General features: G+C 46.6%; 5 protein-coding genes across 5 annotated transcripts; 2 read left to right on the forward strand and 3 right to left on the reverse strand.

The window, feature by feature from the left end:
- Window positions 1-2,679: 2,679 nt before the first annotated feature.
- On the reverse strand, window positions 2,680-5,108 carry N7477_001554 (uncharacterized protein; the record flags this gene model as incomplete). The annotated part of the gene is given in 11 exon segments (XM_056963217.1): window positions 2,680-2,894; window positions 3,003-3,084; window positions 3,238-3,351; window positions 3,367-3,501; window positions 3,721-3,747; window positions 3,796-3,864; window positions 3,901-4,073; window positions 4,319-4,406; window positions 4,578-4,769; window positions 4,848-4,985; window positions 5,049-5,108. Coding segments are annotated over 11 exon segments (1,293 nt in total), but the record flags the coding sequence as incomplete, so codon positions are not given.
- A 2,448-nt stretch (window positions 5,109-7,556) lies between these two features.
- On the forward strand, window positions 7,557-8,052 carry N7477_001555 (uncharacterized protein; the record flags this gene model as incomplete). The annotated part of the gene is made up of 2 exons (XM_056963218.1): window positions 7,557-7,567; window positions 7,842-8,052. 2 exons carry the CDS (start codon window positions 7,557-7,559, stop codon window positions 8,050-8,052), a joined length of 222 nt encoding a protein of 73 aa, XP_056826137.1.
- Window positions 8,053-8,776: 724 nt separating this feature from the next.
- Window positions 8,777-11,314, reverse strand: N7477_001556 (FluG domain-containing protein; the record flags this gene model as incomplete). Its single annotated transcript, XM_056963219.1, has 7 exons — window positions 8,777-9,146; window positions 9,235-9,817; window positions 9,875-10,227; window positions 10,276-10,763; window positions 10,817-10,879; window positions 10,948-11,032; window positions 11,091-11,314. 7 exons carry the CDS (start codon window positions 11,312-11,314, stop codon window positions 8,777-8,779), a joined length of 2,166 nt encoding a protein of 721 aa, XP_056826138.1.
- Window positions 11,315-13,704: 2,390 nt separating this feature from the next.
- On the forward strand, window positions 13,705-13,938 carry N7477_001557 (uncharacterized protein; the record flags this gene model as incomplete). The annotated part of the gene is made up of 1 exon (XM_056963220.1): window positions 13,705-13,938. One exon carries the CDS (start codon window positions 13,705-13,707, stop codon window positions 13,936-13,938), a length of 234 nt encoding a protein of 77 aa, XP_056826139.1.
- A 1,262-nt stretch (window positions 13,939-15,200) lies between these two features.
- On the reverse strand, window positions 15,201-15,410 carry N7477_001558 (uncharacterized protein; the record flags this gene model as incomplete). The annotated part of the gene is made up of 1 exon (XM_056963221.1): window positions 15,201-15,410. The coding sequence occupies one exon, from the start codon at window positions 15,408-15,410 to the stop codon at window positions 15,201-15,203; it is 210 nt and encodes a 69-aa protein (XP_056826140.1).
- Window positions 15,411-16,632: the final 1,222 nt, after the last annotated feature.

Genomic DNA, 16,632 nt, shown 5'->3' on the forward strand with positions numbered 1-16,632 from the left:
AGAGCTTACGATGAACAGACCTACATCCACTACGACTTCAAATGGAAGTTGACCGTAAATAAGAAACGCTACGCTGCAACAGACAGTACGCGCAATCTCAGCATTTTTGAACCCACCGTGAATCATGTCCCGAATCTGGTCGCGGATAGCGAGCGCAAGATTTGGTGCCATTACTGTCACTGCGCGATCGACGTGATGCCTGATAGACATGAACCTTAGAGTAGCGGGGCAGTTTTGCGGCTCTTGGCCTTAACGTCCACATGGCCGGAGAGGCTTGGCTTAGCTTGTAGTCGCCGCATGGTCGCTGCGTGCCCCACCCACTGGTGTCAGTTTGTTTCAGCCCAGTGGTTGTCGAAGCTTCTAGAATGAAGCCCGTTACAGCGACACAGCCGCGGAATCACGGGTGCCGAGCCAGACACCACACCATTCACCTTCCTCCGCATCGGGACGGGATTGGTTTGGTTAGTCATGACACGGCTGCTGAAGCAACGCGGTCCTAATTCAACTATATCCGAGATCATCAAATGCCGTGCTTGATATTGTCAGGGAATGATTGTTTTAATGGTGGAAATGGGGGATATATGTAAGGTCGGATGCTCTGCCACTGCGATGGATCCACTCGGTAGTACCTAGCAAGACTACGGCGGTACCTATTCGATATTGTGGTGGGAATAACATATCTAGATAAGTCAGCCATTTCCGACGTCAGTTTGTATCTCTGGGTACTGTTTAAGTGCGACGTTCTGCTTATACAATTGCTGTCAGCATTCCTCCAAAGTGATGACTGGGCAGAGTACAAATGGAGACTTGATGCGCACTGTGGGGCGTCAGATTTGGCTGTTGCGTCTGTGCTCAAAATTTATGTTACATGGAGAGTAGGGAAGCCGATTTTGCAAGTTACTGTAGGAGTAGTTACTATGACCGCTTTCCTAATATAGAATACCCACTCCCCGAACTGCCCACCGTGACCGCTGATACTCCGAAAACACCTCCGCACCATGACCGCCTTTTACTGGCAGGCGGTGAGCAGATATTCTTCATTTGGGAAGCGGTTACGAGGGTAAGCATGTCCTGTGGGTAGTTGTTGGTGTTCTATGTTAGGAAAGCGGTCATGGTAACTAAATATTTTCTTTCGAGGCAGGCGGTGAGCCGCCATCTCTTTCCGGACAGGCGGTGGGAGTTCTTTTTGGGAAGGCGGTAGACTTGTTCATGGGGAACGGCGGTGAGTGGGCGCCTTCCATTGGCACAGTCTTGGGCGATGGTCCCATTTTGAGAAGACGATGTGGTGCAGCCATTCACCTAAGATGTGCGTAGGAACCCCTGGAACCTATGTAAGTGGAAACCGGATTCGAACATATGGTTCTCATCAGAGTAGACCTCGGAACCGCCCGCGAGCCGCCCTCTGAGGGCCGCCCACGGAATATTTCGAGGGCCGACAAACATGACAAACATAGAAAGCTCTATAGTTGCATAAATTATGCTAGTTTTGACTGTAATCTTAGGTATTTGATATACAGCTAGGTCCTTTAGTATAGATTGTCATGACTAGGGAAAGCGTGTTAAAATAATCAAATAATTGCTTTAAATTCATGCTGTTTCATACTGTTTCTAGGGCTAGATACTATAAAATCAACTCTTATATCCTTCTAAAAACCTTGAGCGCTTTCGAACCCTTCCTGAATGCCGAAGTTGTGTGTTTGGTAAGTCAGGCTCGCCCTCTTCATGCTCTCCATTTTCTGGCCCTATGGACGAGGGTTGTTGTTGTTGTGATTGAGCTATGATAACTGCAATCTGCGTAGTATCAATAACTGTTGGGATATAAGAGGAAAGCTACCACGAAGCAGATCGTGGCCCCTTAAGTCCGTGGGATCAACCTTAATCCGGCTGGGTCAGTCGGTGCCAGACAAAGGTAGAAAGTCAAAGGTCGTAGGATAGACTATAAGCAGATATAGCCTAAACGAAGGCAGAACCACAGTCCTGAGGATTAAAGGAAGAATGTAGAGATGACTTTTTGGAAAGTAGAACTAACTTGATTCTTTCTGCTAGAAAAGAAGGACATATTTATAGGCTAGAATAGCCTAGAAATGATGTCTAGAATGTCATACAAATACTAGGCAGCAACATAATAAAGGTGGCAAAGAAGGGAACCGAAGAAAAGCCAAAAGAATGATGTCAAGGATCGATGGTTTCAGCCACCCCGAAAGCTTCCCCGCAGTATCAGGTTATGCATACCCAAAGGTGGACCATTTTATCCTTAAGGGAAAGTGGTCCGCCTATCCTAGAGGGGACTGAGGGTCGAAGTCTGTTCATCGAGGTTCGAAGACCATGGTCGAAGTCCGCGGGCAAGATATGCCCGAAAGCACCTCCGAAGGAACGGACCATTCATGCCTGAAGGCGGACCATTTACCTCTGAAGGAAAATGGTCCCGCCTATCTTTCGGGTGAGGGCCGCGGACCAGAATCAGAAGTGGTCAAAATATCATTTTGATAGAAGGCCCCAAATTGGTCACGTGATCAATGCAATGCTGATCTTATATGTTGAATATAAGAATAGACCTTTCTATGTAGCATTGGTCTATATTCCAATAATAACTAATTCTGCATCATCAATTTCCTCGTTGTCACTGATTGGCTTAAGGTATGGAGTATTTAGATCTTTCGCCTCCTGGTTAGCCTGTACCTCTTTATGTAAGAGATATTCGTTGATTAGAGCTCGTTGACCTTCTTCAATCTCAAACTTTGATGTACACATGAACATCATTAGATCTTGAATTGTTGATGGTTTTAGCGAGCCTCTCCGGTAGTGATAGACACCTCGGGCAGAGTTAAAGAGTCGCTTAACACCTGCTCCTGTTGCAGGGATCGAAAGCACGTCGCGTGCAAGGTTTGTAAGAGCTAGAAATTGATACTAGTGATCTTTCCAGAACATACAGACAGGAGTTCGTACAATACCTAGAATATAAGTTAGTAAAGGCTCTAATAAGTGAGATATTATTAACTTACCACTATCAAGATACTCCTTAAGCTCATCGAATTCAGTAGATGCTAAGGGCTGGGACTCTTCCGCTCCACACTCTATCTTAAGCTCTGAGATAGCGATAGTGGGTGATTAAGCTTTAGATATTGATTGTGTATTGGCATGGCGTCGCTTATAGGATTGAAAGTAATCCTTAAGACTTGCTCGGTAGATTGCACGCTAGTTATTATCTAGATCATCCTAGTCCTTTCCTTTAAAGACTTGTTGCGGCGAAAGTATCGTGCCAATGGTATAGAGATTGCCATCAATTGTATCCGTTATACTATAATAAGTTGAAAGCTTTCTCTTTGCGGCCTCGAGAGAAGAAAGTATAAGCTGCTTCTAAGTAACTTTCTTCCGTCTTAACGCACTTATTGATTTTTCAAGATGATTAAAGAGCTTGTTATAGATGCTGAAGACTAGGTGAATACTAACATCCTTAGTTTTAGAAAGAAGAGTGGTGAATTTGAAGAAAGGCTGGGTTATCTAGAGAAGATACTCAATCTGTCGCCACTCCTCTTAACTTAATGCAAAGTGGTCCTGATTATACTGCGAATAAAAGTCATTAAAGGTTAATTAAAGCCGTTTAGCACGTCGGAGCATCAAAAACGTCGAATTCTAGCGAGTTCGAACATCCTGGATAGGAATAAGCTTTGGTTCTTCCTTCTAAAGGTTATAGAATGACTCGCGCCATTACGGGCTTACGTTGATATAGATAGCAAGGTTTCGGACCTATATAAGAGTTAGTATTATTAATAAGGTAAGAAAGTAGGGGCATACCTTATTAAGTATATTAATAATCTCTCTTCTTTGTTGCCTTGCACGAAGAGAACGGAATCGTTCGTCGGACTAATCTATCTCCGCATTTTCATTCTTTGGAATTACCTTTAACTTCCTAAGAAGATCATTTAAGCTAAGCTGAATCACATAGGCAATGCAAGGAACTCGAACGATCGTAGAACCATTATTTAGCTTAAGTGACTGTAATAATTCTTGTATACTTAACATTAACGTGTTGTTGTTTGATACATTATCAGTTGTCACTATAAGCACTCGATCTGTGATTGTATGCTATCGGAGAAGCTTTAAAACCACATCACTTAGATTCACACCAGAATAGGATCTAGATAAAGGTTCAAATCTAAGAAGCACCTCTTGATATTGCTAGTGTTAGTCTAGGAAGTAGCTAGTAACGGCTATAAAAGCCTGTTGAAAGGGAGATGTCCAGTAGTCTAGTGCTAGTGAAAGCTTTGCGTTTGGAGGAAGCTTCTGAAGGATAGATTATTGCTGCTCTTAGACGTACCCTTGTAGCCGAGATCGTATTGTTTTTGCTGAAGGGATATAGGGTTATGTAGGGGCAAGTCGGGTAAAGGTAATAACGTCACGGAACTCTGGATGTTCAATAAATTAGAAGGGAAGACGTGATAAGGTGATTAATCGTAGAAGCTTCTGCTCCTATGCTTCTTGCGTAAAGACTTTTATTGTATTTAATGCGTTCTGTGCCTATTATAAAAGAGAATGATTAGTATAATATTAGGCTATATATCCTAACTGATATATACTATATTTATGAGTAATCCCTTGATATTAGCCTTCTGGCTAGTAGATTTACGACAGGTTAGACTAGCTAAGTGCCGATTAAGGGCAATTGTTCCATACCGCCCGCTTGCTGGATGATTAAGGACTTTCTGGCATTGGCGACACTTTACCCCTAGTTTGCCAGTTTTGGCGTTGGCAACTTGGTTAAATTGCTCCTAGCATACCGCTGTACGGTTACCACCCTAATTAAGTCTTTTCCTCTTCCTAAACTTAGTCTCTAACCACCAAGCGACGAAGTCATCCTTTGACATTTCGGAGTATAGGATATATGCTAGTGATCGACTAGGACCAACACGCTGAAGTGAAGCAGGAATCAAGGGTGGAGTAATTGGAGTGAGAAAATCGGGATTTAATGCGGATTCAAGTGTGTGCTAGCTTCCAGAAATATCAGGCGTTGGGAATTGATCATTCGAAAAAGATAGAAGAGCATCAACAGGGTCACCATCATATATCGATGAAGAATAGATATCTGAGAACTGGGATATTTGGGACATTGTTAATTAGATGATCGCTAGTAAAGCATGATTAGAAAAGGGAAAAGTGACTGGTTTTTGGAGAAGGTACCTACTAAGAAAGCCCATAAGCTCTGGTGAACAGAATTATTGACTAGCTTAAGTAGCTTTCCGATGCAGCTTGACCATTATCGAACATATCACCTATTGACCCACTTTAACCTATTAATTTTCCTTTGATTAGTTATTTATTAAGGGCTGATTAAGGGCGGCCCCCAAACGGCCCTCAAAAATATGGGGGCCGCCCTTAGATCGCCAATCTGCCCTTAATTTTTCGCTGACTTGTGTATCCCCTCAAATTTAGTGATGCTTTTAGTTCAAAGAATATTATGGGGGCCCTTTTGTTAGTAAATATAGTATGATTAGACACATATTGGGGGGTTCACCCCCCGATAAGTAGTTATATAAAGTAAAATTACATAATATCAGGTAAAGAATTAAGACTTTATGAGATATGTTTAATATTCTTGTTATTCCTACCAACATGACGTTGTAAATATATATATCTAACCCAACCATGTACAATTAATATATTCAAAAATCATCTCCTTTCTATTCACCCTCTACCATTTACTTTTCAAGATTCAAAACCTGTAATATAATCATTACCTACTATGCTTTATTATAATACAACTAAATTTCTTGTAATTTCATAAGAATTAAATAGTGATACCATAGATAATAAACTACAAACAGGAACAGGCTTAAAAAACAGTAATTAAATAGAATGAATCAGCAGGATTATACATCTAAATGAGGAATGGTCAACTTTTTTTATGCAAATGAGGGCGGATAAGGGCCGCCCGCGAGCCGCCCTCTGAGGGCGGAGGGCCGGGCGGAGGGCGGGAGATACCAGCCCTCGAAATGTTTTTGACGAGGTCTACATCAGAGACAGTAATCACGGGGTCACCCTAGTGCAGAGACCCAAATCCGAAATCACAAGGGAAGACCAGCTAACCATCACACTACCTTAGTATTGGGAGGCCAGACAGCTAACTGAAAATTGCAAATAGAACTACACTACTCCAATATTGCATATTACTATTACGCTACTTTTGGTCCTGCCATGTGCGTTTAGGCAGCCTCTGATGGCGAGCCATCGACTTCGAAAGCTTCTTAGACTTGGCTTCACTATGGGCGGCTAGTCTCAGGCTCAGCCAGTTAGGCGTAGGCGGGCCTTGTACTACACGGGCCCCAGCTAACACTCCTACGGGACTCAACGTTTCAAAGCTCCTCCTAATTCTCTCATGGGTTTCGGCTACTATTAAGGCATGAATTACCACCGGTTGTTCTAGATTCAATCTCGGGAGGTGAATGATGAATCTCCGTAGCTTGGCTTCCGTTGCAGAAATCTAAAGGTCTCCTTCTTCTAACAACGGGATATAGCTTTTCCTTTCAGACATTAGTAACAAGGCTTGAATACCATGGTTCAAGTACGTACTAGCTCAATCTTCGATGGTGGCCACCAAGCAGCGTCTTTCGAACTATATTCATAATGTTGTTGATTCCGGCGTATCAAGATATAAATGTCAGCTTCATACTGGCGGCTTATCCTATCGCAGCGTCTGATAATATTCTCTCTCTAGACTTTGCAAAGTTTTCGCTTGTCCTATCTCGCTTCTTTGGTAAATGCTGGTCCGTCATTATTACCAGACGGGTGTTGAAGAGTGTTATCGATAAACACAATCTGCGTGCCCGTTCTTATACTATTCCGAGCTGAAAGCCCTCGACCCTTCTCCGCATGTGCCACGGTAAAAGCCTGGATGATTATGGCCACCCATCCTTCTTACAGTCTGGCTCTCATATACCCCTACTTCTAAAGCCCATGAAAGGGCCATACACTCTGCTCGTTCGTGGAGCCAAATCCAGAGGTTTCTTTGCATGAGTGGTTTAAGGAAAGTGGTAGTGTGACTGAGGCAGCTTTAGCCGGACGTCAATTCCGGCTCCCAAACAACGGTCAGCTGCTTTAGCCAATCAATAAACCTTAGCATTTGGTGACTAAGCAAGGGCCTGCTTTAACATTGGGGCAGGTGGTGAGCGGTCGTTTCATTTGAGAAGGCGGCCAGGGTCCATGTGCGGCCTTCCCCCAACAGCGAGGTAGATACCTTGGTTAACTGTAACTAAGATCAGAATAGTTATTGATGTCGTGTAGGTGTGCATGTAAATGTTCCGGTCAACCATCCCCGGAGCCCGGTGTTAGTCCCTTAAGTAATGACCGACGTCAATTGCACGGAACACGGCCGTGACGACACACCACTGAGCTAACGGGCAGGCGGTGAGCGAAATGGCGGTGAGCTTGCGTCTCCTTTGCGGAAAGGAGTGAGTGAAACTTCCACTTTAGGAAGTAGTGGGCGTTCGGACTGGTGAAGAGGGTTATTGTTGAAAGGCGGTGGGGAAGTTTCATGTTTGGAAGGCGGTGGGAAAGCGGTAATGGGAAGGCGGTGTGTTAGTTAATTACCTATAAGGCCTTTTAAGGTACCGAGGTATGTTTCTGGAGCCTGCCGAGGTAGGACTTTAAATCCTGTTGTTGCGAGGCAGGCGGTAAGCGGGTATCTTTGTTTGGCAAGGCGGTCACGGTAAGTGGGCGTTTGCTTTTGAGGCAGGCGGTGAGCAGGTGGCCCATTTGGAAGGCGGTCAACTCACTCGGAGGTGAGGATGCCGGCATTTCCAAAGTGGACAGACTGATGACGACAACACACCTAACCAACTGATCAGCCTGGCTACCCCGCCTGACATGATCCGGACGAAGCTCTGCGCCCTGCGAGAGTTCCCGTTCTGTGCCACGGACTCGCCGCCTCAAGAGAACGCCCCCCTTCTAAGTACCGTGACCGCCTTCCCGAATGAGAACACCGGCTCACCGCCTGCCTCAAAAGAGAATGCGCAGGTACCGCCTTCCCAAATGAAACACCTGACAGGCATAGGTTAAGATCTGTAACGATCGACCTATCTTTACCGAATGGATAGAGCCAATGGTTGGTTCCTGTTATCAGTTGGTCAGGTGTGTACTGTAGACTGTGCTTGCTGCTAATCCTGCAAAAGAGATTGGAAGATCATGCTTAGCCAAAAGGTGAGCCAAAGTGTGGTGAAGACTTGTACTTAGCATTGATCGCTGGAGAGCGATCCGACTATCTGGACTAACCATCATGGTAAAGACTGTATATATGGAAATGGGAATTACTTCCTTTGCTGCCCAACCGTGATCCCTTTTGGTGAGGATCACTGGATCACGCTTTTCCGACTGATCCAGCGCTCCTTTCGTGATTGGTCGGTTGCTTGGCAGATATTCCATCCCGGTGACGCATGTACAGCCAATCGTTTCTTGGTTCGTAACAAGATCCGACGTTGAACATAGCCATTAAGCCAGCCTACTAACAGCCTAGAGCTCACTAACCTGTGAGATCCGCAGAGACAGGGCAGAGAAGAGATTAAAAGATCAGGACACATGAAATGTATTGCTTAATTCAAAGTATAGTTACCATGCAATAAAATGCTATTTATCCGGGCCTTATCCTTTCCTTCTCTCTTCCGTCCCACCCACCCCGGCCCATTGAGTGACGTATGTGCAGGTCGACGGCCAGCTCAACGTACTCCCTCCCTCCTCCTGCGCGCGCGGGGGCCGCGCAGGAAGCCAATGTGCGAAAGCATTCCGATTAGGCTGTCTTCGGTCGTGACCGCCGGAGCTTGTGCTTTCGAGCCCGCCGCTTCTGGGCTTCATCGGACGGCCGAAGCTTGATTCCGTGGACCAACTGCACATGGGTCCTGAAATGATCCACGCTCTCTAACATCACTTTGCAGGAATTACATAGGATGCGTTGACGAAGCTGTTCGGCAAGCTCCTTGCCCTGCAAGTGTTGGTCATCGAAATGGTCATTTCTTTTTGTTGGTCGACAGTACCGGAACTTTCGCTGCCCTGGCGTCAGTCGCTCATCTCCAAAACACTCGGGGCACTGGTTGGTATCCATAAGGAGCGGAAACGGGTCAGGCGCGGGCTCGCATCCGGCTTCAGGTCCGGCTTCATGTCTGACGAGTCCTGTAGTAGGCACTTCGGTATGGGGGGGCTGGCGGGTTGCACTTGCGCTTCTCCCTTTTGCCGCACAAGGCCACGTACAAGTCCAAAACCTCGACTCTTCGCTGGAACAGCTGCTCGTTAGTCAGGTCCTTCGGTTGGTGACACAGAAGCTCGGCTAGCCTCGCACGCTCGGGGATGAGGAGATCAACAGCTGGTTCTGCATATTCTTGTGTCTGTTCCCCCCGTGCTTGCCTCTCCAGTTCCCAGGTCGGACTGTGATAGAAGTAGTACCTCCGATACTCCTCCACGATCTTTTTCTCGTGCTGCGCCCGTTTGGTTCTGATCGTGTCCGTGAGTTTTCGAATTTGTGACTCGTTCTCCAGGCCTCGAAATTGATACTGGCCCTGCTTGAGCTCCGCTCGCTGCTCTTCCGGAGCGGTGATCTCTGGGTCTGGCGGCAAGTTTGCCCATACCTCGGCGGGGACCATGTCTCTGGTGGCGCGACGATCCCGGGTCAGGCCGACGTGTGCGAACACTCGAAACAGCTGGTTTTCCATCTCCTCCTCGAGGAAGGCATTTTGAAGGTCGAAGTTGGCGATCTGGTTAAGATAGGCGTCTTGGAACGTGTAGAACTTAGGATCGTGCCTCATCATCTGATCGCGAACAGCATCCGGTGCATTCCCTAGGAAAGGACTGTTAACTTAATGCTCGCCTTCGTCTCGCCAAAAGAGCAACCTACCATTAGCAGCGTTAGCAGCACCTCGCCGTCCAAATCTAGGCGTCCAAGCTTTCTCGAATCCCGCTTCTAGGCTCTGCCGACTCATATTATCCTTAAGCGTGGAATAGAACATAGCCTCATCTTCAGACAAGATGCCATCACGGACGACCCGGCGAAAGAACGGTGTTTTCAGCTTGGACTTCTTCCATCGCAGCGGCAAGCACTGTCTACCATTTGGAACTTCCGTTCCAAGCAGAGACTTTGCATCCTCCAAGCACTCCGCGTCAAATGCGTGATCAAACAGCGCAATAGAGAGGAAGAGTAAGATGGGACAGAAGATCACCTTTCTAGCAAGGGTGAAGAAGAAGATAGTCCTAAATCCATTAGCGTGCACAACCACGAGCGATCGGGATCTGACATACGGCTTTGGCTTGTTATCACATCCCTTGTGATGGATAAACTTGATGGACATGGCCGGGACACATCGCCCCGTCACGGGGTCGCGGACGATCATCATGAGAATATCCTCGTAACAGAGGGCTTTCGGACGGTCTCGTCCAATGGTCTCTTTGCAGAGAAGCGAATCAAGCTTGCTTGAACTTTCGTCCGTCGCCTCTCCGTCTTCATTGTTGGACATGATGACCTTCGAACCAAAAAGCTTCTCGAACGAGCCATCTTTGGGCCGCTTCTTCTCATTGTTCACCAGCTCAGCAGGCCGCGCTCCAGTATAGCATAAAACCATGTAGCAGCCTGACAAATTCACACGCTGTAGCTCGAGCGGAAAGGTGCCGGTGTCAAACGCAATATTGAAAGTAAGGATCGCCAGCAACGAGTCAACGTTCAGGACCGGTTTACCATCGATGTTGGGTGCCCGCAGGCCAAAGCGAGGGATCAGAACGATTGCATGGTACTTCTAGCAGTCAGTTTCCACCGGGCAAGGAAGTGGATAGGGCATGTCCGTACCTTATAGACTTCCTTCATGTCATTTCGATCGACGAAGCTTCCGGTGACGTTGGTGTACAGCTGCTGAACTGGCGAATATATACGTGTGATGTACCCCATGACTTGATTATGCCCTCTGATTTCTCAAGGACCCAGAGGAAGAAGTCCTGCATCAGGGTCCGGTGTATTCTCTTGATCTTCTCTTTCCAGTCTCCAAAATTCATCTCTTCGCAATACCTAGGGTCGAGTGAGTTTAGCCGAGCAAGGGGGATAGTATATTAGAGTAGCAACGGACCTCTGCCATTTCCTCTGTATGGTACTAATGTTGATCTGCGTTTCGAGTGCATACTTCGGCTTGATGTAACGGACATCCTCCATCTTCTTCCGATGCGCGGCATGTTGGTCGACCGACAGCGGAGCCGGCCGGTTGGTTACTTGCTTGAGCGCGGCTACATGACTGAGGAAGTCGGCATGGACATTTGCCAAACCACGGTCAGTATTTGTCGTTCTGGATGGCATTGGGGCATAAAATTGATTGGGTTGTACTACAGGTACTGGTCCAAAGCGACCGAAAATGGTGGAGGTACAAGGAGAGAACAAGGCTAAAGAGCGGGTCGATGGGCTTTCGTGAGCGGGAACGACAACTCGAACGGCACGGGTGCTCGACCTGAGAGTTCGAGAACCCAAGAACAGGTGGCGTACGAAGACATTTTATGTTGAGAGCTCGCGGAGCCTGAATTGATACAAAGTAGCCTGTCTTTTGGGGTTGCGTTGAAGTCGGTATAAACGGATCCCAGGTGGGGCGGGGGTGCACGTGCTGCGCTGCAGGTACACGGTACTTACCAGAGACTCGTGTCTCTAGGTGTCGAGGCCGCCTCAAATGGCGGGGCGCGCCAGCCAAATCCGGCGGGCCAAACACCGTTTTCTCGCTTTTAGGAGTAGGAACAGTAGGATATGAGCTGATCAGTCATAGTAGATTTTGAGAGTGGGTTGGATGTCTCTATTGATACGATGTACTTTGCCGGGGCAAAGTTCTTTTGTTCACATGAAACCTCTCAATAGATATATCGTGTGAAAAACCTCAACGGAATTTTGGAGATCGCCTGAGATCGATGAGAACCACTAGTGTGTTCTGATGGGGCGCGACCGGTGGGCCCCAAGCGGGAGGGGAGGGCTTTTATGGCAACTACAAGAAGATGGTCTTCGCCAGAGTCTATCAGACCAGTACCAAAAGCAACGTATTCTCCAGCTAAGCAGAAGTAGGCGTTGTTCCCCAGCCTATCATCGAAATAGACATCAGAAGGGGAATTTCCACTTTCTCAAGTAAGCGTTCGAAGTGTGTCTTGAGCCTGCCTGGATCAAGATCAACATTTCTTATATGTTGCGATTCTCAGGCCAGATTTTAGGCAAAACAGGGCCAAGAACAAATGGCAAGCTTAGAAGAAGCGCCTGGGCTACCCAATGCCGAAGTGGGCCAAAATAGGTCGGCTAAAACATGCAGCTATCGGAACAAAGCGTGATCGGCGACAGTACTAAACAATCGCCCGCGAAGTAGTATAACTAAGCAATGAACCTAGTGACCAGGAATTTGAGATTCTATGTCGACTGAGATAATTGCTATGCCTGGGAGAAGGAAAGGAAAGCGGAAAACAATAAGCTCCCCGAATAGAATTTAAGTGCTAATGATAAACTATCGATAATCCTTGTAGATAATAGAATTATAGTTGCAATGATAAGATTAGTAATACCAAACTTGAACTGTAATCGGAATATGAGGTCGGTATGTGGTGATGACTTCAAAGTTAATTTTTGAAGCCTTCGGGTCCTGCGACAGACTGACCTGAGATGGCTTTGAAAAAAGGGTTACCATCAGATTGAGGAGTCTTGAATTTGCGAGAAGATATTATTGGCAGAGGGCTAAATAAACTTCGAATCTTAAGAGAGGTAAGAACATTGCGAAAAGAAGATAGCTCGTAAACCCTAATTAAGAGTCGAAAAGCATCATGATTCTTGATTCTTCTGGCGGATATCCAGCACTATCCAGATAGAAATGATCAAGGACAAGAACACACGCAACTAATGATATTTTTTCTATTTAGAATAAACCCTAATATTCCTGTAATAAACAAGATATCCAAGCCCCCCTAACGCAGCACTATCATGTTTGAACATAAGCCAAATTCACTCATTCTTTCCAGATTTATAAGAAATAAGTTACTGCAATTCAGCGGCTTATTTAAAAATGTCTTTGAGAAGTATAGGATCAATAGGAGCGTTATTACCGCTACTGTTATTCATCGCGTTTGATGTTATAGAAAAACCGACAGCGTTACTTAGCACAGTAAATAACTCATCTGCGAACCTCAATGTACGATGGCTCAGAACATTTTAGGTTTGCACGATTTTTCAAACCGGAGAATGATGAATCGCGAAGAACTCGCAAAGCTCGCTTAATCTTACGAATGGCTTATTCTTCTTAGGCTCTTGGTCGTGACTTTACATTTTGGAATCAATACGTACGGACACTCTGCTAGGGAGAGGTGAAGTCTCCTGTTTAGGACCATGCATAGTGTTGATTGGGGATAGCCTAGAAACACAATTCAGGTCTCGGGGTGTGCTCCCGCATCCACATGCACAAACTAATCTAAATGAGGAAATGACGCATTGTCTCATCACAACTCCAGAGTTCAGGTAATTCCTCGCAGCACCGAACGAGTTAAACTATGAAGTCTTTCAATACAGTCACATTCGTGTGTTTTGGGAAATATATACAAGGAAAAGTATCTGTCCTAGGCATTAGGGTTGTGGTGTCAGAAATTGTGTGACGCAATCAAACGGCTTCGGTTGGTGATATAACTTCGAGCGTACCCGATGAGGACTCATTTGTTTTTCCTGACTTTATTGCCAAAATGCAGTTCGGTGGTGGAGAAGGGTTCAACGACACCGTCAAAATCGACGTGCCTGAAGGCTTCGTGCTGGAATCATTCCATTTCAATATAGAGGTCACCACCAAGCGCGAGAGCATGACCTTCGTTCTTATATTCATCCAGTACCACAGCGGCAATTGGTCGGAAAGCGCACACCCGAAAAGCACTGCATTGGCAGCGCTCGAGAAATTGACTAGTCCAGAAGCCGGTAGCTGATTCAGGCCTTTGAACAACACGTACTGTGTGGCAGCCGGTCTGAATGTCGAAACTTTCAAGATGCTTATGCTGGATGCCATCGTAGTCGTCCAGTGCGTGAGGTGCATCAAATTTGGCATTTTTGTATTTGCTGATGCAGATATCCGAACTGAAGAGTTTCAACCCACGCAGATCGAGCTGGGCATTGCCATCGAAGTCAACTGACTACGGCATCCTCAAAGCAGAGACCCCGCTTCCGCCAGACTCGTATGTGCTGGACTCCAGTTGCCACATTACGGGCGGATCTAGACTCTACTACTGGCTCGAAGCACCTCTCACTGGCCAGAGCAAAGTAGGCAACTTCGTCTTCAGACATGGCTGCTAACACCGCGTCTTCGCGATCCCGGATGGCTATCTTGTATTCCTCAGTCCGGTGAGCCTGCCACAAGGCTCACCGCTCTTCTAGTTTCTCGTTCTCTTCCTATTCCTGAATGCAAACCTGGTGGAGGTCTCCATCACTAGAAGAAAGGAAGCAATCGCTTTCGTCACCGATTATACACAATGGACGGTGAGCTCATCTGCTTAGACGAATACAAGCGTACTGCAGCGGAAGGTCATCCCACGAGCGTACAGGCTGGCTGAAGAGATACAGGACTGAGATACATATACGGCGTTAAAGAACGGAACAGTTGTGGTCTGGAAAGACGGACCAGCCAAGTATGCTGAGAGGTTGGCGAGGGCGCACCATGACCCCATCTATTATTTACCATTGATTGTCACGTGCATGCAGTTTGTCGCGGCGTGTTTTATCTGGTGGAGGACGGCCGGCCATGGGAAAGAATAGTGGGAATGATTGACAATGGCGAGTGAGCGCAGGACTGGCGAAGAGGCAGTCGAGCAGATATGCTACAAGTGTCAGATAATTTATGGGGAATCTCCCATGAGGCCTTCGGTTATTATTTGTTAGCTTAGGCGTGTGGCTAGCGCTCGAAAAAGCATATATGTCTCGAAAAAGCATATATGCCTAGAAAGATATAATCCTCGATTGGTTTCAGAGGCGTATCCTACTCCACATTACTACATCATCGAAGATATTTATTTGTTTCAAGTTGTCAAGTTTACTAAAATCGAGTTACTAGTTCTCCAAAGTTGACGATAAACCATTTCGAATAAAGAGTGACGGGGTTTAATCTCCAGACTAGAGCCAAAACCTACTTAGCAACAACTTCGAAAGCCACTTTACGTGTCAACCTAAGTCCCGTAAAGACTCCAGCCCTTCTTCTCTACCATCCTCTTCCTCCACGACCTCCACCCCATCCTCCTCCACGACCTCCACCCCATCCTCCTCCACGGCCGCCGCCTCCCCAACCGCCTCCACCCCGTCCTCCTCCTCCCCATCCACCTCCGCGTCCACCACCGCCCCAACCGGGGCCGCCACCCTCCTCATTTTGAGTCGATGCTTCGTTGGCCTCTGCCTCCAGGTCGCGGTCCATGATATCAACAGCTGTCAATCTCATCAGAAACCTGGGTCGACATAATTATGTTCATTGTGGAGGATTGCAAACCAGGCTCTGGCGCGCTAACTGCAAGAGCAGTTCCTGCAAGGCCTATTATAGCAAGAAGATAGGTGAGCTTCATGGTAATTCAATGATCTTCAACTGTGTCATCTAGTTAGCGGATGTCTAGCGGCGGTTGAGAAAGTGTTGAAGAACTGACTGGAGTGCCTTCAAATCACCACAGGTATATCTCCGAACAAACTTAGGGAATTGTGCTCCCGTGTGGTCTTTTTATATTCGCCACCTCTATACTGGTGATAAGAATATCTCTAGGGTCTCCCCTGTGCGCAATGGTTGCTGAGATCTGGATAATCCCCGAAGCCTGCGTAATTTAGACCAATCATGCCCCTTCCGTGACCCCCCACAGTCATTCCATGGTTACTGAAATGTTGTTGTTGGAGTACTTTGCTCACATCGGGTATTCACAGAGGATTCTTAGTCAAAAGCTGGTCCGCCCAGGAGATGTCCTGAAGATTACCTTCATTTGACCCTCCTTCTTTGGTCTTGTTTTCGCCCGAACATGCGTTTGCACAAGGTGAATGGTTTTTCATAACGTCAAAAGATGTACTTTGAACGTCCTCGGAGGATTAATCAGAACGAGCCAGTCACAGAACATCCTTCCAGTCCGAGCACCGACTTGGCAGCATGGACCAGCCTCGTATGCATACGAGAGACATATTCTAGCAGATCGCTGAGCCCTGCAAGTGACATCTCGGTAAATTTCTTGTTTCCTCATATGTGCGAAGCAAAGTACCATGGTTCCCACTGGTTACATCACAACTCCCCCACAAGAAGCATTGCGAGTCAACCCTCGGCATTTTAACATTCCTGTTGTCACTATGACTGATCGTGATATTCCAGGTATTGAATTGAAGCAATCAATGATAACAGAAGACTCTTCATGGCGATACTTAGAGCAAGATTTTGAGTGTGTCTGTCGTGAGCAGGGAGCTTTGACACGGCTCACTTTCCATCTCAACTGACCACAGAACCGGTAAGTAAGCACGGTAACCGGCATCGCATTCGCAATTGCAAAAATTACGGAACAGACCAACGTGTTTTCTGTTGTCTGCCGACCTGCGACCTGCCTTTTGATGAGGTTTTGTACCACAGCGAGTCATTGAGCTGAACGACCTAATCAGAGAGGAAGCTCTTTAGG

This window comes from Penicillium maclennaniae (assembly GCF_028827695.1).
Source record: "Penicillium maclennaniae strain IBT 15551 chromosome Unknown utg000002l:1.0-2354659.0:1.0-2356205.0, whole genome shotgun sequence".
Lineage (NCBI taxonomy): Eukaryota > Fungi > Ascomycota > Eurotiomycetes > Eurotiales > Aspergillaceae > Penicillium > Penicillium maclennaniae.